We start from the raw sequence: 23,981 nt of genomic DNA, 5'->3' as shown, positions 1-23,981 counted from the left end.
ATATTTAAATATTTATCATATTATTATATTTAAAATATCTAAATATATCTTACCTAGTGGTTACTGTACTGGACATAGCAACCTTAGACTCTCTATTCAAAAACATGCTGTAAGTAGGTTCACCTTTTTTGGAAATGAATAAAGTGAGTAAGTTTTAAAAATTAAAAATGTGTTACAGATTTGTTCCTCTGTAATTCTCACTGTTCTATTTTTAACCTTTTTTCTTATGTAATAGGAACATGTTTTCATTTAGAAAATAGCCAAGATTATTTAGTAAACTATTTGTTCTCACACACACACTTTAAAAAGCTCCTAAACTTTTCTATGTCAGAGATTTCCATGTCTTGACTAATGAAAATGATTATTAAAACTCAGCGAAGGGCTTCCCTGGTGGCGCAGTGGTTGAGAGTCCGCCTGCCGATGCGGGGGATGCGGGTTCATGCCCCGGTCCGGGAGGATCCCACGTGCCGTGGAGCGGCTGGGCCCGTGAGCCATGGCCGCTGAGCCTGCGCGTCCGGAGCCTGTGCTCCACAACGGGAGAGGCCACAACAGTGAGAGGCCCGCGTAATGCAAAAAAAAAAAAAAAAAACTCAGGAAAACCAAACATGTACCTATACAGCATCTCATTTAATCTTCATAACAATCCTGTAAGATTAGTTTGCAAAAAGGCACAACTGATACTGAGAGAATGTAAGGTCATACAGCTAGACCTAAATGACCCAGAATTTGAACAAAAGTCTTTCAACTCCTAGGCCGTTGTCTTCCTACTATAACATGCGGTACCTTTTTGTTTGTTTGTTTTCTTCTTGTTGTTTATAAAATCTTCCCTGGGGTTTTTTCCCCCTGTATTCTATCATGATACAAAATAATTTTTATTCAAAAAATAATGTAAAACCCATTTTGATGTTTGTTCTTCAGTGTACATTAATTAAATATCACCAGACCTAACACAATTAAAATTTGTAATCTACAAGCAATAACAGAAATCCATGAAAAGATTCCATTGCTTGTTCTAAAATAGTAATTTTATCCTTCTCTCTGCTAGTTAATTATTTGATAAGTTCTTATGTCTTCTGTACTGGTGAACCTATTTTGACTCAGTGCAGGAAAAGGATGTTAAGCCCCTAAAGATAATGAAATTATTTCTAAGATGTTTAGCACATGGAATCTAGCAGAAATAAAAATTGGAGTCATTTTGACATTTGAGTGTTGTATGTGTACTCAAGATTATCATTTTGCTCTCCAGGGAACTCTTGTTACTATTAGTCATTAATACAGAAAATAAATTTTCAAGTGTTTGTATTCATTCCTTAGGAATTTTCACTGATAATAAGGTGAAGCGTTGACAGCACTGACTGTAAAATCCTACATAAATTCAAAAGTAAATTTTGTAAGTACATGATACCAAAATATTTGATTTTAGAAGTAGTTCACATACAAAGAGAAATTTTAGTTACAAAATAATAATAATGTGATCTTGGACTTAATTTGAAAATATTATATGGTATCCAGATGGCAAATAAACACATGCAAAGATGGTCAACATAATTAGTCATTAGAGAAATACAAATTAACACCACAACGAAATACCTATACACATATATATCAGAATGGCTAAAATCAAAAAGACTAAACACACCAAGTGTTGGTGCAGATGTTGAACAACTGGAACTTATACAATGCTATGGGAATGTAAAATGGTACAACCACTCTGGGAAACTGTTGGGCAATTTCTTAAAAAGTTAAACATACTCTTATAAAATGACCCAGCCATTCTACTCCTAAGTATTTACCTAAGAGAAATGAAACATATATCCATACAGAGACTTGTACATTAATGTTCACAGCATCTTTATACATAATAGGCAAAAATTGGAAACAACCCAGGGTCCATCAACAGGTGAATGAATAAACAAGTTTATGGTACATCTATACAATGGAATACCCCTCAGCAATAAAAAGGAATGAACTATTGGTACATGCAACAACATGGGTGAAGTTAAAATATTTAGGCTGAGTGAATGAAGTTGGACAATAATTAACATGTACTGTATTATTCCATCTATATAAAATTCTAGAAAATGCAAACTAATCTCAAGTAATGGGAGAGTAGATCAGTGATTGCCTGGTGATGGGGAGGGGGATGACAGAGACACAAGTAAGCTTTTGAGAGTGATGGATATGTTCATTATGATTGTGGTGATGGTTTTATGTTTATATACATATGTCAAAACTTATCCCATCGTACATGTGTAGTTAATTGTATGCTAATTATACCTCAGTAAAACTTTTTCGGGAAAACAAAACAAATTATATTCAGAGTCTATCTCCCTTTCACCCTTTTTATTGTTTCCATCTGGTTTCATCTACCATCATCTCTCCCCTGGATTACTACAATAACCTCCTAACTGGTCTCCCTGCCTTTTTTTTTTAACCCTCACCCCCTTCCAATCTATTCTCAACACAACAACCAGAGTGTTCCTCTAAACTTGTCAGATCACGTCACTCCAGCTCAAAAACCCCCCAGTTGCTCCATCTCCCACTCAGAATAAAAGCCAAAGGCCCTTTATGCCCTCCACCAGCCTTGCCACTTCTCTAATCTGATCTACTATTTACTCCACACACGGGTCTCCTTGCTATTTATTGAAAATTTCAGGTACACTCTCTCCTTTGAAAGGCCTTTGCATTAGTTGTTCTATCTGCCTAGACCCACTCTCTCACCTCTTTTGGATATCACTTTCTCAGTTGAGCCTACTTTGACCATCCTATTTTAAATTGCAATGTACCTTTACCCTGCCTTACTTTTTGCTTTATTCCATAGCACTCTTAACATACTCCATAATTTACCTTTTTTTTGTATTTTCTTATCTTCTCCCACTGAAATATGAGGTACATGAGGGCCAGAATCTTTGCTGGGTTTGTTTACTTGTTAATCCCAAGAGCATAGAACAATGCCTGGCATATAGTAGGCACTCAAGGAATATTTCTAAAATAAATACTTGTAGCATAAAATCTTCCAGATACACTGACAAATTAGACTAGAATCAAAGAGGGAGACAAGGAGAATGAAACGCAGATTGAAATATACACGAGAAGTTGAGGCAACTGGAGATGTTATCACAGAGAGGAATAGATTTAGTGGAAGCATGATCCCACTCTTAACTACTAAAGGGGTGTTATATGGAAGAGGTAGTATGTTTGCTGTATGATCCCCAAGGAGAAGAGCTAGTCCATACAAGCCAGATGTGGGACCAGGCTGAGTAAGAATTTTTTTACTTTCTTAAATTTGTAATGGGCTGCCATAAAGTAATCTGTTGTATGAGGTCAAACAGAATGATCATCCATCAGGGATTGCAGGGGATCCCACATTGGGAAGTGGTTGAATTAGATGGCCTTGAAAAGTTTGTCCTAGTTTGAAGATACTGTGACTTTTTTTTAAATCCAGTTATTCCTGACAACTCAGAATGCTGAGTTAGTTGTGGAGTTAATTTTTTAAAGGCTCATTTTACCTGACAAGATTGTATCAAAGGTAACTTCATACCTTCCTAGTAATTATGATTAATTGTTTTAGCCACATAGCCATATATCTGAAAATTACATGGACCATTATTTTAGCCCTTTGTTATTGCTGAAAATGAAATAATATTTTACTATCAGTTTTGACCTTCATATCCAATTTGGGCTTACTGTTTATTTAGATTAAGCTCCTTCACTCTTTTAAACAGTTATGTGTGTTCATTATCTTTCATCTTTTTTAGGAGCGGGATCGTTATGCCTACAAGATTCATCTTCCAGAAACAGTAGAACAACTGAGGAAATTTAATGCAAGGAGGAAACTAAAGGTAAACTAAAGAAATCATCAAAAAGCCAGATAGAGGCAGTTGATGATAATGTTTTTATTCTGTTTCAGTGCCCATAAATATTATCCTGGTATTGGCTGTTGCTTTCTTACAGCTAAATTCTTACTTCCAAAAGTTACCATTATTTCAATAAGGTTTTGGTTTTTTAAGTCATTTAAGGTAATATCTAAGTACAAATCCAAACAGTAAGTTATAGTAAATGGAAGATTAATCATATTTTAGATTTATGTTATCTCTACAATTCATAGCAGAGATATAATTACTTTAAAAATGGTAATTTGCTATTATTATCCATTATTGTTGAATTTTAATCTAGGCCATGCTTTCTCAAACTTAAATATTTTGTCAGAAAATGTGAGTTTAGTTCAATGGGAATAATACCAAATTAGAATTGGAACTAGGGTTGAACAGCCATCACAAAGCAGTAAAAATCCCCACTACCTTGGTCTACTAGAAAATATTTTCAAATCACTTTTCTCACTTTTTCTTTATTCTTCCTAGGGTACCTTTCTCCCGTTTACCACGCTCCCTATCCTCCACCCCACCAAAAACAAACAAACAAACAAAACACAGTATTTACTTCATATGGAGGGCCCATTTGACTTTAAAAGGTTTTTGAGGTTTTTGAAAAAGACCCAGAATAAAGTAATGGAATCTTTCAGCACTGGGCAAAAATCTTACGGGACAGCATTTCCCTCCTCCCCCCAACAGAGGAAACTATTATATTATGGTCTTAAAATTAACTTATACTTGACTTACTTTAATTACTATTAAAAAACTTAGCTCTGTCCTCTAAGTGGTTAATTAGATGAGTCCTCCTTAGCCATGTGACTCCTGCCAACTATAAAACTTCTCTTCATAAGTATTTTCAGATATGTCATAAGTTGCAATAATATTATTAATTCATTGTTATTTGACTCCTGAAATATGTGAATGATTGTATTCAACTCTAGATTTATAAGAACATTTATATGAATCTTCGGGAAACTATGTAGGCTACAGTATTATCATATGGAGCTGAACTGGCCAACATATTAGCCACTAGCCACATGTAGCGTTTTAAATCTAAATTAACTAAAATTAAATAAAATTAAAAGGTCAGTTCCGGGACTTCCCTGGTGGTGCAGTGGTTGAGAATCTGCCTGCCAACACAGGGGACACGGGTTCAAGCCCTGGTCCAGGAAGATCCCACATGCTGTGGAGCAGCTAAGCCTGTGCACCACAACTACTGAACCTGCGCTCTAGGGCCCATGAGCCACAACTGCTGAGCCTGCGTGCCACAACTACTGAAGCCCACGTGCCTAGAGCCCGTGCTCCGCAACGAGAAGCCACCACAAGGAGAAGCCTGCGCACCGCAACAAAGAGTAGCCCCTGCTCACCGCAACTAGAGAAAGCCCGCACACAGCAACGAAGACCCAACGTAGCCAAAAAATTTAATTAATTAATTAATTAATTAAAAAAGAAAAGGTCAGTTCCTCAGTCACATTAGCACATTCCAAGTGTTCAGCAACCATATGTGGCTAGTGGCTGCCATATTGGACAGAGCAGGTATAGGACATTTCCATCATTGCAAAAAGTTCTATTGGAGAGTGTAACTGTAGAGTAAGGGAAATTCTAACATGTCACTGTTGGTGATGATTATTCCCAGTTAAGCCTTTTTCCTAGTTGTTTTTGCAGTCAGGGGTACAAACTGGCTCTTCTCTATTTAAAAATCCTCAGCAAAACAATAATTATTAATGACATGCCATTATTGAGATGGTGCCCAAAGAAGTTTCCCAAGACTTTTGTTTTTTTGCTTTGCTATACACCTGAACCAGTATGGCCTACAAAAGAAAAAAAAATCTTACCCAAAGTGAATGGTTAGCCGTTTTTTTTTTTTTTTTTTTTTTTTTTTTTTTTCTTTCTGTACACGGGCCTCTCACTGATGTGGCCTCTCCCGTTGCGGAGCACAGGCTCCGGACACACAGGCTCCGCGGCCATGGCTCGCGGGCCCAGCCGCTCCGCGGCATGTGGGATCTTCCGGGATCGGGGCACGAACCCGTGTCCCCTGCATCGGCAGGCGGACTCTCAACCACTGCGCCACCAGGGAAGCCCTGGTTAGCCGTTTTTGAAGTTAATTTCTTTCCCAAAGAAGCTATTAATTATACTTCTTTCTCAATTCTTCCCTAAAGTCTTTTTAACTCTATTGTTGCTTTGGCCATTGTGACATTACCCTGTCTGGGATTGAACCCTTCATTGCCCAAATAAAAGCTGTTTACTGTAGGGCTCAGGCTTGCCCCCTCACAAGAAACACATGCTGTATTTCTCCCAGTGCCACTGAATCAGACTTGGGCCTAAAATAGCCGAAGTGGTGACTAAGATTCATTTGGACAGGAGCAAGCTGTCACAGCAGAGACGGGTCATGTGAATTTACCACATCCCTTTGCAAGCCTCTTTAAAATTTAAGACCCACCAAACAACCTAGAATTAGGAGCATCAGCAGGGTTATCATTGAGTTTTTTTTCAGCTTCTGGTAAGGCTGTATTCCTTTGTGTATTCAGCCACCCTGGTTAAAGCTTGTTATACCTACTCTCCTCAAGAAACTAATTCTCATTCTGCCATTTCTGTGAGCTTCTAGAACAGAGATTGCAACTTCCCTGGCTTTCAGAGCCCACCACACAATTTATTTTCACAAATGAACAGCTAGGTACCCATCCTTCTACCTAGACACTGTTTTTAAGCCCATCAAATGGTGGGAAACACCCTAGTTATTATGATTCCCTTTGAAGTTCACACAAAGCAGTAGAAAATTGATTTTATTACTAAGTCAGAGGTAGGAAATTTTTATTGTCAGTGGCAAGAAGAAAGTGAATGAGTACAGTGTTATGGGAAAGAGTGACCTCTAGAGCTACATCGCCTTAGGTGAATTCTGACTCTGACACTAGCTGTGTGACCTTGAACGAGTTATTTAAATTTTGTGTGCCTCAATTTCCTTGTCTATAAAATGGGGATAATAATAATAGCTAACTCATAGGGTTGTAAGGATTTAATGAATTAATATAGCAGTTAGAATAGTACCTAGCGGTCATACGTGCTCCATAGATATTATTTTCTATTAACATTTTATTGTTATTGTTTTATTATTATTTTAATATTTAATACCTTTGATTTGGTCTCTACTTATTAACAACTGTAATTCCTAAATGGACGCTTCATACCATTTTAGCTTTTCCCCAGTAACATCATTTACATTTTTGAGATTTTTAAAGGCTTTCAAAAAATTACAGAACACCAAAAATGTCGCTAAATAATCTCTATTTATGTATTTCTTCCAAAGTAATGATGCTTAGACTCTTCTGACCATTTTGATCATCATTTTCCTTCACAATATCTAGAAAGAAAGGATCTTATACCTGTGATATATTATAATAGTCACTCCCCTTCTAGTGACTCTAGTATCTTTCCTCTAGTGTCATATCCATCCTATGATATACATTCTTTAGAGCAGTGCCTCTCCAAGTGTGATCCCCAGACCATCAGCATCAGCATCACCTGGGAACTTATTAAAAATACAGATTCTCAGGCTCTAGCACAGTCAGGCAAAAAAACAAAAACAAAAAGCATCCAGATTGGAAAGAGAGTAAAGTTGTCTTTGTTTACAGATGACATGATCTTGTATATAGAAAATCCTTAGGAATCTGCAGATATCTATTAGAAATAATAAGTTCAGCAAGGTTGCAAGATATAAGATCAGTGTATATAATTGAGTTGTATTTCTATATATGAGCAATGAACAATCTTAAAATGAAATTAAACAATTCCATTCACAATAGCATCAAAGAGAATGAAAGACTTAAGAATAAATTTAACAAAAGAATTTTAAGACTTGTAAACTAATATTGCTGAGAGAAATTAAAGAAGATCTAAATAAATGGAGAGATATTTAATATTCGTGGATTGGAAGACTCAATATTGTTAAGATGGCAGTTCTTCCCAAATTGGTCTGTAGGTTGAACACAATCCCTCTCAAAGTTTTAGCAGAAATTGACAAACTGATCCTAAATTTACATGGAAATGCAGAGGACCAAGAATAGTCAAAACAATCTGTTGAAAAAGAACAAAGTTGGAGGACTTATATTTTCCAACACTTACTATAAAGCTATAGTATCTGTGGTACTGGTATGGTATAGGGTTAGACGTGTAGATTGGTGAAGAGAATCAAGAGTTCAGGAATAAACTCTTATATTTATGGTCAGTTGATTTTCAACCAAAACGCCAAAGCAATTCTATGGGGAAGGAATAGTCTTTTCAACAAATGGTGCTGGGACAATTGGATATTGACATGCAGTAAAAGACATAAACAGCCACATATTGGATGGTTCCATTTATTTGCAATATCTCGAATAGGTATTTATGTCCATAGAGACAAAAAGCAAACTGGTGATTGCCAGGCACTGGGTAGTGACTGCTTAATGGGTATAGGGACTTTTTGGGTTGTGATGAAGATGTTTTGGATCTAGACAGAAGTGGTGGCCGTATAACATTGTGAATGTACTAATTAGCACTGAATTGTACACTTTAAAATGGTTAGTTTTATGTTATGTGAATTCCACATAACCTACTTTTTTTTTTATACCATCTGACAAAAGAGTCTTCTTAAATACTGGCTTTCACTTTGGCACACTTGAAGGACATGACACATTCACATAGTAACAGTAGCTCACCACACCAGTCAGCTCAGCCAAGACACCACCCATCCCTCCCCACCTCAGCCCCAGGCATGCAGGAAGTTGGAGGGGCATGTGTTTATTGAAAAAGCCCCATGGGTGATTCTGATAAGTTTACCTTATTGAGAGTCATTACTCTAAAGCACAAACTTGTAATTGGTCTACAAAATTCCATATGTACATATCATAATTTAATTAACCAGCTGTTGGACATGGACATTGCTTCCAGTTTTCCACAACCATAAATACTATTGCATTGACTCTATTTTCACTAATCTTTGTACACCTCTGATTATATTCTTAGGGTAAGTTCTTTGCTACTGGAATTGTTGGCATCAGAGTGTATACATGTATTTAAGATTTTTGATCTCTATGAACAACTTACCTTCCAAAAGGCTTATACCTGTTTATAAATTTTAATGTATTCTTGGTAGTGAGTTTATTATTTTTGCAGTTGAACCTTTTTCCCATTCTGAAAGTTTTGTGACACTATTTTATGCCAGAACGTAAAACATTATTCATTTTACTCTACTGAAATTTCAAGACTATTACTCATTATTGGTTATAATAGTGTCAGTACTCAGCAATCAGAAATTGTTCCTTTCCGTATTCATACATTCATTTTGGCATTTAACCTATTCAGCAAGCTAGAGGACACAACAAATCCCTAATGAGAAAATTATTTGGACAAGTATAAAGCATTGACATCATTTTTCAGACTATCTTTCGAACTGTAGGTTTTAAAAGTTTATAGAACCCTACATGTGATTTGAATTATCACACATTTCTTTTTATTTTCCTTTCTTTCTTTCATTATTTTACATGTGTGAATGATGATGGAAAATTTCTTTTCACCATTTTGGTTGTCAGACATTTCATATGTTGAATTTTTCCCCTCCTTTTATTTCATACCAAGCTCTAGAGTTTTAATACTTGAGTTTTTTTACATCCTCTAGAAATAATACTTCTTATATAAACTACATAGTCCTGAGTACAGGACTAGATATGAGGATTGTATTTTCTCAGACTGAATATTAGGATGCATGGGACAGACTGTGTGATCCAGACTGTCTGGAAAATCTGTGCTCTATGGGTATGTGTCTCTTAAGGAGGCAAACCTGTACTCTAACTCTGGGTGCCATTTACATGAAGGAGTTACTGTGCAAGGGGGCGAGGTGGGGAAAGGGGCTGTGGGTGTCTGAGCTTGTATAACTAGGGAAGAGGCTCAGCAGGAAATCTGTTCTAGAAATCATTCCCTTTGCTTCATGAATTAGAAAGCAAATTTCCATATAGTGAAGTATGTCAAAGATATTCTGTACAAATAGAAGCAATATTCTGTATTTGGGTAAGTTTATTGCAATCACTTCAGGAAAGGGTGAGTTGAATCTGTGTAATTCAATTTAGAAGATAAAACCATTTATTCCTTGTATATACAGAAAGTGAGGGGGATTTCTGATAACTTCCTATAATTTTCCTTTATTGATTTTGCAAATTACAAAAATATAGCCTGCATTACTTCTCTGACTTACCAGTCAGTCTCTTGGGTTCCTGCAATTTGAAGAACTAGAAAAAATTTGTTTAGGAATGCCGTTTTCCGGTACTCACTATCCAATACAATAGCCACTAGGCATATGTGGCTACTTAATTTTTAATTTTAATTAATGTTAAATAAAATTTAAAATTTGATTTCTCGGTTGCACTAGCCACATTTCAAGTTATCAGTACCACATGTGGCCGGTGGCTACAGTATTGGGCAGTACAGGTATGGAACATTTCTGTCATCACAGAAAGTTCTGTTGTACAGCACTGCTATCTGCAAGAGTAATGCTACACCTAAGCAGCACCTTTTGAGAGGTCAACCAGGAAGCTTTAATTAGCTGCCTTTTGTCAATCTTCCCCCTTCTATCAATTCATCAAGAGCTAACTTAAAGATTTATCGAGGACCTTTGTGCCCTAATGAAAACCAGCACTTACCCAGAGTCCTCTAATTACAGGAGAGAACAGTAAATTAGCAGAGAGGTTTCAGGCTCCAGCTCCTCAGAGCAGTAAATCTGGTATCCAAAAGGCACCTTTGATTCTAAACCTGAAAACGGTTATTCTGGTATGAACAGTTACATAAATAATAATTGACGTGAGTTTGACCTTATATTTTATAAAGCAATTCTATTAGTTGCTGATTCTGAAATATAGAGTTTATTACTCTCAAAGTTAGACAGTCTAGCTTTTGAAAGTTATTATATACATTAAAAGACCATCTTTATGAAATACTTTTACACAGACCCAAAAGGATTCCTAAGATATCTATTCCATGCAATTGCTCTGAAATATAGCCATACCTACTACACTAACAAGTCTCATTTTTAATCTTCTTCAGAGAAGATAGCACAGCCTCCTTTAATCATATGCCCTGACTTAATTTTGAAACTCTAGCTTTTAGACTTTTGTTTAGATTATGCTTAAGTATCAAATACATATAGGCTATGCTGACTAAACTGAATGATAACTTTGGTTGTGACTATATGGAGAGAGATGGGAAGTTCTGATTTAATTAATGATCTTACCTCATTATCATCTAGGACCTAATTCTTACATGTAGTCAGCCTAAATCCTTTAACATTTCTGCCTCGAAATGATTTTCTAGCCTTTTGGTCAGCCTCAACCACTCCAAATTCTCCACCCTTTTTAGGGTTTTGAGTTGTGTTCTGAATCTTAGTAAGATGATCCTCTCTCAAATTCTTAAGTCACACTTGAATTTGTACGTCCCTGTGATGCGTTTTGCCCCCTCAGTATATCACAAAATGATTGTGTGACCTTGCCACTTGGGTGCAAAGCCAGTATTCTATATCTCATACTTGTGTGTTTTGTATTTAGACTTTTAAAAATATACCTCCCTGCCCTTGTGCCTATCAGACTTCATGGTACTTGTTTCTGAGCTCAGTTAGGGAGCACAGAAAGGGGATATTGGCTTTTGACTCTCTCTTCAAGTCAGTAATTCATCTGTGTTCAACTTTCCTGTTCCTTACTTAATAACTTTCTTGCTTCCCTAAGTGCATGTACAGTAGCTTAACTTAGCAGAAGTCTGAGCTAACCATTTTCTTTGTTTGTTTTCCACTTCCTTAAATGAGACAGAATCATCTAGTGGGGAGTGTTCCATTTTGGTGTTTGACATATTAACTACAATCATGATTGAGCTTAATTACTTGTAGTTCTCTTTTTCTTTGAATTTAAAATCTGCCTTCTCCTTTCTAGGTTAATTTGCTTAGTAGAAAATTGCATCATTGGGCTTCCCTGGTGGTGCAGTGGTTGAAAGTCCGCCTGCCGATGCAAAGGACGTGGGTTTGTGCCCCGGTCCGGGAAGATCCCACATGCCGCTGAGCGGCTGGGCCCGTGAGCCATGGCCACTGAGCCTGCGCTCCGCAACGGGAGAGGCCACAACAGTGAGAGGCCTGCGTACCGCAAAAGAAAAAAAAAAATTGCATCCTTAATATTAGTAATCAGATTGTGAATGGTCTTCTTTTTTTTTAATAAATTTATTTATTTATTTGTTTTTATCTTTGGCTATGTTGGTTCTTCGGTGCTGCACACGGGCTTTCTCTAGTTGAGGCAAGCAGGGGCTACTCTTCGTTGCGATGCACAGGCTTCTCATTGTCATGGCTTCTCTTGTTGCAGAGCACGGGCTCTAGAGTGCAGGCTCAGTTGTTGTGGCTCACAGGCTTAGCTGCTCCCTGGCAAGTGGGATCTTTCCAGGCCAGGGATCAAACCTGTGTCCCCTGCATTGGCAGGTGGATTCGTAACCACTGTGCCACCAGGGAAGCCCGTGAATGGTCTTCTTAACTCAAAGTTGTTATGTTTTACTCTCAAAACTTACTGAAGTATAAGTAAGATATACTGAAGTATTTCTTCTAAACTAAAGTAGATAGAAAACTTCTTTACGAAGGATTTAATAAACTGGAAAGTTTGAAGAACTACTTGTATAAGATCTGGTTTTATGTTGTTATATCCACAGGCTCTTCAATAGCAACAGTGTAGTAGAGGGGTTGGCAAACTACAATCTGGGGACCAAAGCACTCACATAAGAGCTTTACGCTTTCACAAATTAATACATCTATATTTCTGTTTTTATATATAAAGTTTTATTGGAACACAGTGATGGAAATTCTTGTACATATAGTCTATAGCTGCTTTCACGCTAAATGGCGGAGTTGAATAGTTACAACAGAGACCATATGCCCTGCAAGCCTAAAATATTCACTGTCTGGCCCTTTACAGGAAAATATTTTTGACCCCTAGTACAGTAAAGACCCTTGAACTGGGGAGAGTAGTCAGAAGACCTCCATTCTGTCTACTCTTGATTCTATCTCTAAGTTGGCAGCAACCTTAATAGGTTACTAAGCCTCTCTAGACCGCTGTTCATCTGCAAAATGAGTCTCCTAGAATGAATCATCTTGAAGGTTGACTCTCCAACTCCAGTAAAATTCTATAAATCCATAAACTGTTCTGGAACCATTTTGCTGTTTTACATAATAGCTTTGCATTGAATTTTTGAACCACATGCAGTCACTGAGTTTAGAGAGCTAAATAAACAAAACTGCTAACCATAAGACAGATAAATTAGGAACTTGCTACTATTGTTTCAAAAGAATTTACCTCTCAGGGCTCTTTTAAATAGTGCTTTCCCAGTATAAGTATTTCTAGATCTTTGACATAGTGGTAACCAGAACAGACCTTGAAACATAAAACTAACATATTAAGAAACTCAGCTGAACTTCATTTGGAAATAAAAATAAAGCACCTCTAAACTTTTAGTTTCAGTGTATGGGAAACATGTGCTTTGATCTATAAAAATTCCATTTCACCCAGCTTTTAGGGAACATGTATAATATGTAAAGTGAAATAAGCTCTACTACAGAAAGAAGAACTCAACATTCAGTACTATTTTTTCATCATGGTAGCTGACCAGAAAATTCTGCATAAGAACCTCTCATGCATTAACCCTGGACTATTGGAAATCTAAAAAAGTTGCCTGGAATGGTATCATCAAGATCACTTCTCTACTCTTTGCTCTTCCCTTTCTGTTTATATTTGCTCTTTTTCAGTTTATATTTGTAGAAAGAAACCCTAACATAACCACCCCCCAAAAAATGAACCTTGTAGAAATGTGTTTCCATTAATAATGTTATTAGAATTATTAGTAATTATTAATTTTATTATTATTGTGACTATTAATGATATTTAATAAATACCTGTATACACAAAAGATTGATCTTTCTTTTCAGAAAAATCTAAGAGTTCAATATTTAAAATTTAGACTTAAGTTACTTTACACTTAGACTACTAGGGTGATATGATACTTAGACTACCTAAGTGAGCAATTCTCCCTAAAGCAGCAAAGGCTCTACTCAGGTTCTAGCTACATATTAGTAGGATTAGTAATAATTTGCACTTACAAAATGCTTTATGGTTTGCAAAGCACTTTCATAAACATTACGACTTTTGACAATCACGTAAGGTAAGCTATGTCAGTTTTAATATCCTCACTTTGCAAATGAGAAGACCTCAAGAGGTTAAATGATTAAATCAAGTAAAGTCATGCAGATGGAAAGTGGCAGAGCCCAGGAATACACCTGGATATTCTGACCTACACCTAACACTCATGTGATTCTAACCTACACCTAACACTCACGTGATTCAACACATACAAAATAACTTTTATCATTCTTATTGTTACTGAAACAATAATTCCCAACATTTTTCTACACAATAGTCTTAAGGGATATCATGGACTCAGTATGACAGTGGTTCTCAACTAGGAATCAAGGGAGGCTATGCATGTGGTTTAGAAGAGTCAACATGTAGTTGATTCTGCTGGGTGGCCCGAGTGAGAATACTGTACAAGAGTAACACATAGTCATTATTAATATCAAAAAGAAAGGAAAAAAGATTTAAAAAAAGAAAAATGACTCACATTCCTACTACCCAGGGATAATTAATACTATTAACATTTTGGTATATATTCGGTCTTTTATATCTTTATTAACTTTTTTTTCAAAAATAAGATCATACTACTACAGATTTTTTAAAACCTTTTTTTGTGTAATTCATCACAAACACCTTATCATTTCAGTAAACACTCTTCTGCAGCATCATTTTATAGTGACTGCAGCATATTTCATTATCTAGTATATGTTTAAGTTCAAGATGTAAATGGTTTCATATACTTTTACAATCCCCAACAGTGTTAGTCTGGTATGTGCGTGTGTGATTTATCTAAAGGAATCCAAAATTATTTAAAACCACCTCTTTTCTAGCTATCATCTCCTATATATTTGACCTTCTGAATAATTCTTAAATAAATATTCGGTAATTAACTTTTTTATATTTATGTATTTCTTTTTTATCAATATTTTTTATTGAAATATAGGTGATTTACAATTTGTTAATTTCTACTGTACAGCAAAGTGACTCAGTTATACATATATACATTCTTTTTTTATATTCTTTTCCATTATGGTTTATCTTAGGATACTGAATATAGTTCCCTGTGCTATACAGTAGGACCTTGTTGTTTATTGTATTTCTTTTAATAATATCAATATATATTTTTCATGATTTCCCTGGTGGTCCATTGGTTAGGACTCCGCACTTTTCACTGCCAAGGGCCTGGGTTCAATACCTGGTCAGGGAACTAAGATCCTACAAGCCGCGCAGCATGGCCAAAAACAAAAACAAAATTAAAAAATATATATATATATATATTTTCATCTCTTTGCTTTAGGGTGCAGTACTAGCAGCTGTGTCAAGTCACAAATTCAACTCATTCTATGGGGATCCCCCTGAAGAGTTGCCAGATTTCTCCGAAGACCCTACCTCCTCAGGTAATTGAATCATTCATTCATTCACCAGTGTGAATCATTTAGTGTCTACATCCTTTCTCTTCCATTATGAATAAACTTCTGTGAATCTAGTCAGATCCTCCATGGGATTCTAAGGAAGTTTGTCAGCAGCCAAATTCCATCCACATGTGTCTGATTCCTTTTCATTTTAATACCGGAATTGCTTTCCCCTACTGCTCCAAACTGACATTTCACTTTTTTTTTTAATCTCAGAAATACTTCTTCCCCTTTCCCCCCTCCAGACCCAACACTGCACTTCATCCAATCCAACATTTGTAGTCAGTCTTTTTTAATCTTTGTGATTAACTTCTACTTCAACAAAAATTTCTGATGTAAGATTTTCCCCATGTCAACTGTAGCAGATCAGACTTTGGAACAGCACTGCTTTTAATTGAATCTTTCAATGTAAAGCTGTCTTGTGAATTATCTCTAGAAACAATCTACAGGTTCATCTCTTTTTATAAAGTCTATAGCAAGTCTACACAAGCATTCAAGGGAGAGGAACATAGAAGAAGAATTGCCTATTTTGATGAAATGTATATAGGTATTCCTGAAAAAACCCACTAATGTTCAGAAAATTATTTTATAAAATGCTCAGATTTCCATCTTACCAGTGAGGTATTCACAAGGATTATTTACTAAAAATACATAGGACCCATTTATATGTATATATAAATGCATGTATATGTGTTACAGTTTTTAATTTTTATTTGCATATTTATTCACTTAACTCCTATATCATATGTCCTCTGGCCTCAACTTTTCTTTCTTTCATTAGAATTACTCAGTATTTGTTATGTGGTTGACTTTGCGCTAGTGATTTGATTTTTGTACTCTCGGACTGGCTCATTCAATATTCGTGCATCAGCATTGGAATCAAGGCCCAGGGCCCTTCCTAAAGCATGAGTTTTTTGTCCTTTACTGGTAGCCATATAGGAAGAATGGATGTGCTAAGCTTCTTACATGTTGGAACCATGAGCATTTGTCAGTATTTATGCTTCTTCCTTCCTCTGTTATACACATATGTGCACATACCTGCTCACATACACATATACACACAGAGTTTCTTACCAACTGGTATGTGCTTATACCTTGTGCAAAATAACAGGATCAAATTTCCCATTCCAGCAGCTATATAGTTCCTTATTTTGACCTTTACCAATTGGGATGTGAATCTTCCTCTTTTGAGTGAAGGTGATTTCCAAAAGCATTCATAAATGGGAATCTTAGAGAAGAGACTCTGAGGAGGACTTGCTCTTTTCCTCTTGTGCTGACTTGGTAATTATCCAGAGTCCTTCCCACAGGAAAGGCAAGGCCGTAGTTGTGTTATAGGTATATTCCCCACCGTTCCCTATTGTTTCACATCTGTCTTTTTTTCTTCCAGTCCATTTTGTAGCTTTCTGTTGTTGTTAGCTCAGACCTCCTTCTTCCTTCCTCACACTCAGATTACAGTTAACCCTTTCTAGGGGGAGTGAATCTAGTAACAGTTTTATGTTGTACTGTGGCTACATGATATAGTCACATACTTGGAATATATTTAGAGATTTTGGGTCAAGATCTCTAATACCATTTTCATCTTTAGAAATGGGAGGAGAGCAGGATGGGCCTTGCAACAGCTTCATAGACCTAATCTTTAATGTTGCCCCTTAATATTTACCTCTGCTTAGCAAGACTTTAATGAGCTCTTAAGTATTCCTTTCTGTGAAGAGCTGGATTTTTCTTTTAGGAAAAGGAATTGTCTATAGTTATGCTTATTTTCTGTTAAATACATTTTTATTGCCCAATTTTTTTCTGTTTTTTTTAGTAGTCTCTAAACGATATGGTTGAAATAGTTTCTGATTACAGTGCTTGCTTTTTAAAAAAAGAAATTTCTCACACTGTCTTGTGGGTAGCCTGCAAGCCCTCAAATAAGTTGTTCACAATTTTGCATATATTGCTTCCCTTTCCTGTAGTCTCACCCTATGCCTTTTTTTTTTTTAAGTTTCTGGATCTTAACGATCTTGCAAGCAGTCTGTATCTTCATTCGATGTGCTAAATGTCTCTAAAATATTTTTGAGGGCACTGTCCAGCTGCTATCAATAAAATATAAAATTGTTATGCAGTGTGTCTGATTACCTACCCTAAATGAAGAGGAAATTTTTATATAGTCAGATGTCAAAGACAAAGGAAATTTTTGAAGAAAATTTTAATGTTTTCCTCAATTTCACATGGCTATCAGGAATTATCATATGTTCCTAAAATTAACTTTTAATACTAGGCCATTTAAAGGGAGGCATTATCTATTATTGTCAGCATTATTTATCAAATATCTGTCTTTGCAAATTTCCTTTACTGCAACTAACAGCAGTGGTTGTATGGTTAGTTGCAGAAAGCCTATGATGTTTTATCTAGACTCATATAAGGGCTTTATACTTACATAAGTTAACACATCTGTATTTTCATTTTTCAATGCATTTTTATTTTTAATATTTTCATTAATTTTAAGCCTAAATTCTCTGTTTAATCCTAGCCCTTTAATTCTCCATCATTTATTTTAAGTTCCCAATGTTATCCTTTCCACTGCCTTTCTGTTCAAATTTGCATGGGTTTGTTTTACAGTACAAAACATAAAGCACTTTTCATCTTTACCTGAATGTTCTTCCAGCAAGCCCATGTCAAAAAGAAAAAAGTGATCATAAAGCATGTGCTTGTAGGGCAGGGGTGAAGGGGTGGGGAAGGAGGAGTTAGAGAGAGAGAGAAGAGTATAAGGTCGCCAACTGTCCTTTCTTGAGATGGACTGTTTTTCATCTTTAGATAATGCCTTTTCTATTCTTTCTGTGAAATGATAGTAAATGGTAGTTTGTTAAATTTTTTTTCTTAATGACCTTGCTTGACAAAATTAAAAGCTGGCAATCCTATTTTCCTCCCTGCAAATTCTATTCAAAATCATAATTTTAATTTTTACAAAATAATTTAACAGAGCCTTTCATTAACAGTGGAAAAAATAATTTAAAATGAATCAGTTTGTCATCTAAAGAAGACTTTAACATGTTTAGGTATGCTGTTTACATTGTAAAATAATGTTTATATAAGATTTTTTTCCTATTTTGATTATTGAAATTAGTCCATTATACATTCTCTAGAATTTGTTAGGTTTAATCTTAAGATAAACAGTGTATTATTGCTTTGTTACTTAACAAAGTGGAAATATTCTGTTCTTGTCTTTCAAATTAAAGAAGTCAGAATCAGAACCCAGGGGATGTTCTCATGGAACACAAGGGCTCACTTTGGGCTCAGCTAAGAGACCATGCTTCTTGTGGCTCATCTACTGGGCCCAACTGTGGCTTGATAACCCGCTTGCTCTAAAATCATACTGTTTGTTGTTTGTCCATATGCTGCCTTCCTCCTAGGACTTCTAGCAGCAGAAAGTAGGTATCCCTTTGCTTTCCTCTAAGGTTTATCTTTTATGCAAAAGTGTTTGGCTTTGCATGGTTCATAATCAGCTTGACTTTTTCCTTGGCTGTTTCTGCTTAGATGTTTATTTATGAATTTTAACACTGCTTGACCATACAATAAAAACTTGGATATATTGATTTCCTGAAGCATTGTTATACAAATAATACTAACTTCTTACTTCTTTCATAAGAGGAAAAAGAGGCAGTGTTAAAATTTTAAGTGCACTTAATATTATTTCACATATGAATTTCAAGCACAAATACATTAATTCCAGGGAAAGGCTAACAATTTATTTTATAGTTTGCTTTCAAGAAAACTTTCAGGGTAAGTGAACGTTCCTTCAACAGTTATATAATCTATAAGCAGTTTTTTTTACTCTGTTACTGACTCTATTTTTAGCTTATTGACATGGAGCTGTGAAATAAACTCCTGGATTCATGTCTCTTAACAACTTCTACCATCAGAAAGAACATTTATAAAGAATAATGTAATGGCTAGATTTTCATTACAAAGGGATATAATTTGAGTATGTGAGAATAGTAAAGTAAAAAGTATGTAAGAAATTACATACACACAAATGAGTACTAGTAAAACTAAGGCAATCTAAATGAGATGGGTGGATTGTATCAATGTCAGTATTCTGGTTGTGATATTACACTATGTTTTGTAAAAAGTTACCTGTGAGGAAAATAATACAGGGGTCTCTGTATTATTTCTTACAACTGGATATAAATCTCCGATTATCTCAATAATAATTTCAATTAAAATAATAGAATAAATCTTTACCTCAACATTGTGCTTACTGGGGGGAAAGTATATAAGAGACAAAGATAAATAGAAAATCTGGGTGCTACTAATTAAATTCATTGCCATACTTTCTTGCATTAATTACTTGTAGCTCAAATTGCAGCCAATTTAATATAAAAATCTCACAGTATGTTAGTTATCTGTTGCTCTCTAATGAATAAGCTCAAAACAGCATTTATCATCTAACAGTTTCTATTGGTCAGGAATCTGGGCATGGGTTAGCTGAGTACCTCTGGCTCAAGATCTCTCATGACATTGCAGTCAAGATGTCATCCAGAGCTGTGATCTCATTTGAAGGCCCAGCTGTAGGAGGAATCCTCTTCCATGCTCACTCACATGGGAATTGACAGGCTTCAGTTCCTCACGGACTGTTGGGCCTCTCCATAGGGCTGCTCACAGCCTAGAAGCTTGCTTACCCTGGCACATATGATCAAAGAGAGAGGGCAAAAGTAAGAGAGAGCACCCAAGACAGAAGCCACAGTCCTTATAACCTGATCTCAAAAGTGACATCCTATCACTTCTGCCCTCTTGTGCTTGTTACAAGTGAGTTAATAAATCCAGCCTGCACTCCAGGGAAAGAATTGATTATATAAGGATGTGAATACCAGGAGTCAGGGATCTTGGGGGCCATCTCGGAAGCTGCCCACTATGTACAAGTTAATGACCACTGGAATGTAAGACACTTCCCATTTGTAACTTTTTGTTTCTCCAGATTTAATACCCCTCTCCTTTTTTTTTTTTTTTTTTTTTTTCCCAATCAGCAGACCTGTTGTGTCATTTGGGAATGAAAGCATCTTGGAGGTATCAAGTAGTGCTTTTCCTTAGTTGTAAGGCCTTATATGAATGGGCACTTAACAACCAGCAGAATGTTATTTAAAGTACTTTGACAAATTTGTGCCCAGCGATGTTGCTATTTGGAAATATAGATTGTTTTAACAAGTAAAATGGCATTAGAATTATGGTATCTGTACTCTGACAGAATACATTTGCAGAGTTTTTACTTCTTTTAACTAATAAATTTTAAGGCATCTGCACTATAATCTATACATAAAGAATCTAAAGCATTTATCACCATGTGTAAGTTTTCATAACTTGAATTGGATATAGCACAGATGCTTAAGTCCAAAATACAGTTTTCATTACAGGATTCACTATTGCTTATAACTTGACTGATAACCAGGATTTGCTTTGTACAGTGGGAATAAAACCTGTTGTCCAGGGGTAGGGGTAGGGGGAAGAGATTGACTGTAAAGGGACAAGAAGGAACTTTTGTGGAGTGATGAAAATGTACACCTAAATTGATGAATTTTAACTTAATTCTACCTTAGTAAGCAGATTTTTTTTTAATGCTACTGTGCTTGCAAGGAAGGGCTTTGATTGAGTGGGTGATATGAGTGTATGTGTACTGATTCAGTGTTATATAAATAGGACTGCTAATGTAATAGGAAATAGAGGTTACTGATAACTCTTCAGGAGAAAGTAGACTAGATTGAGATGCTGAATTTGCTCAGTGATATTAGGTTTTATAGCTATACATATAATTTTTTAAATATATACATACAAATCTTTGTTGCTGAAATAACTGCATACATGGGTGTATATGCGGCTTATCAGATGTATGCAGTGTATACATTTATCAAAACTCATTGAATGGTACACTTAAGATTTGTGTATTTCACTCTATGTAAATTTTACCTGAGAGAGAGAGAGAGAGAAGTATTAAAATCTATGATGATGTACTTAGAGGTGAAGTGTACTGATGTTGACCATCTGCCATTTATTTTGAGATGAATGAAAAATAAGATGAATTGATGTGTGGATAGATATGTGATAAAGCAAATATCGCAAACTGTTAATTGTAGAATCTAGGTGGTGAGTACAGTTCTTTCAACTTTCCATATGTTTGAAACTTTTCATAGTAAAGCTAGGGGGAAATAGTTTTAAGACAGACTCAACCTACTTTGACACTGAGAACGTTTTAAACGTTCTTCTATTTATTTTTCTGTCCTCCTTTCAGGTTATTTTTACTCAGTCAACTTTTTAATGAGACTTTTCCACTCTTGTAATGAAACTGTTTTGGACTCAAAGTTTTATTGACCTTTAAAGCATATCTCTCTTTAAAGAAATAGACTCAGAAAACATTTTTAAAACAGGTGACATATTTATGCTTCTTTTGATTATTACTTCATAACAGTAGTAGAAAACTTTTTAGAAAGTATCAGTGAGATTCTTGGAAAAGTAGAAATGTTCAAAGTTAAAATGTATGATTATCAACCTAATTTTTAGATACAAACTTGATTACCAAATGAATTATGCAAAAGTTAAAGCAAAATACTATTCTGAAGACAGGGCTTGATTACTTTCTAATAAATTTATCATTGTGAAAGTTTGGACCAAAGCCTAAGAAAATAAACCTTATGTGGTAAACAAAATTCAGATCAAAAAGAAAATAGAAATTGGATATCATCTCATTACCAAATGCAGATTATTCAGGTGTGTTGCTGAGGGTAAAACATGGTTTCAGGAGGGACCAGTCTGTAGTGGAAGGACTAGGTGTCAGAGACCTGGGTTCTAAGACTCACTCTCGTACTCACTGCTGTGGCTCCACAGTCATTTAACCCCAATGAGCATCCGATTTTTCAAATATAAATACACTTGTCTACAGGACAGGGTTACTGTGGAATCACATAAGATAATAAGTGTGAAAAGCACTTTGGAAATTATAAACTGTTACACAAATATAAGTATTAAAATAATTTTCATTGTGACTTTGAGGAAACTGCTATAAAATAAACTGTTTTCAGTGGTTACATATTTCTCATTATAATATTTTATTTGCTCAGAAAACAATCATTTTAATCAAACCTATTTTATTGTGTCTCTTTGTACAAAGCACACTGCAAAATGCAGCCTGGAATACAAAAGTGAATAGAATACCTACAGTCCTGCCATTAGATAAATTGCCCTCTGAGGGGAACTTATGTACTATTGTTTTTTGTTTTTTTTTTTTAAGATAGTTACAAATTTATTCAGCGGTTTTATAGAGAAAAACATCCTTTTCAGTTTTTGAGGAAAGTCAATAGCTCTTTCAGATATGACAGTATTGATCAGCAAAAGAAATACTAGTAACAGCTTAAGAGCTTGTGTGTGTTGTGTTGTTGTGTTGTGTTGTATTAATTATTACTACTGCCTCTGTGTTTAAAACAATAGCAATGGGGCTTCCCTGGTGGCGCAGTGGTTGAGAATCTGCCTGCTAATGCAGGGGACATGGGTTTGAGCCCTGGTCTGGGAGGATCCCACATGCCGCGGAGCAACTAGGCCCGTGAGCCACAACTACTGAGCCTGCGCGCCTGGAGCCTGTGCTCCGCAACAAGAGAGGCCGCGACAGTGAGAGGCCCGCGCACCACGATAAAGAGTGGCCCCCGCTTGCCACAACTAGAGAAAGCCCTCGCACAAAAACGAAGACCCAACACAGCAAAAATAAATTAATTAATTAATAAACTCCTACCCCCAACATCTTCTTAAAAAAAAAATAGCAATGGAAAAGCCCCAGAAATGTCTTTGTGTACATTTATATTTTATAATTAATTGAAAAATTATGAGATTTTTACATGGGCTTGGTGTTGAACTGCGGACATCAATCGTACGCATCTGTGAGATATGGTTCTGCTGGTCATACTCAAAGAAATAACGAAACTTAGAAGAAGTCAGTGGGGAGTGTTAAAATGATCAAGGGTAAAGAAAGATATTGAGGTTAGACCAAATATATATGTTTATTCAATATGAAAAGACAAAAGAGAAATTGAATAAAAACTATAATTTTCTTAGCTAATTCCAGAAACTTTAAATTAGGGGCACTTTTCAGAGCTTGAAATAGGCAACTTGAGTACACCTGTGCAAATGCTTCCTTTCATGATTGAAAACCTACAGAGTTAATCACATTTGGGTACAAGATAAGGCTATAAATCAGTTCAGAAAAGGTGACAGATCCAAGGAAATTAAATAGACCTGTTGACCTGGTGGGTCTTGCCTACTAGAGACACAGGCAATAGATGCCTTTGTGCTTTCCAGCAAAGCATCCACTGGGTCTGCCAGAGCACATTGGAAATCTAGGTGGAGGTGTTGAATTCCTGCTCATCCACCTCTTCTCTGAGACTGTCCCACCTCCTCCCTGGGCAGCCCTATTTCTGTACCACTTTATTTTTTATCTCTTCTCTATTGTTTGCTTCAGGGTATAGTATGCCTACTTCCCACACCAGCCTGAGAGCCCCTTCCTTGAG

At 35.9% G+C, this 23,981-nt stretch overlaps 1 protein-coding gene across 7 annotated transcripts in view; it reads left to right on the top strand.

Moving 5' to 3' along the window:
• CASK (calcium/calmodulin dependent serine protein kinase) overlaps window positions 1-23,981 on the top strand; it is a 391,985-nt gene that overhangs the window by 275,896 nt on the left and 92,108 nt on the right. For all 7 annotated transcript variants that reach the window (XM_082609734.1, XM_082609732.1, XM_082609729.1 and 4 more), the window contains exons 9-10: window positions 3,759-3,842; window positions 15,342-15,441. In XM_082609734.1, coding sequence (XP_082465860.1) covers window positions 3,759-3,842; window positions 15,342-15,441 — 184 coding nt within the window. The remainder of the gene's footprint in view (window positions 1-3,758; window positions 3,843-15,341; window positions 15,442-23,981) is intronic.

The sequence above is a fragment of the Mesoplodon mirus genome (genome assembly GCF_964341445.2).
Source record: "Mesoplodon mirus genome assembly, chromosome: X".
NCBI classification, from domain to species: Eukaryota; Metazoa; Chordata; class Mammalia; order Artiodactyla; family Ziphiidae; genus Mesoplodon; species Mesoplodon mirus.
This window is presented reverse-complemented; position numbering and strand designations above follow the sequence as displayed.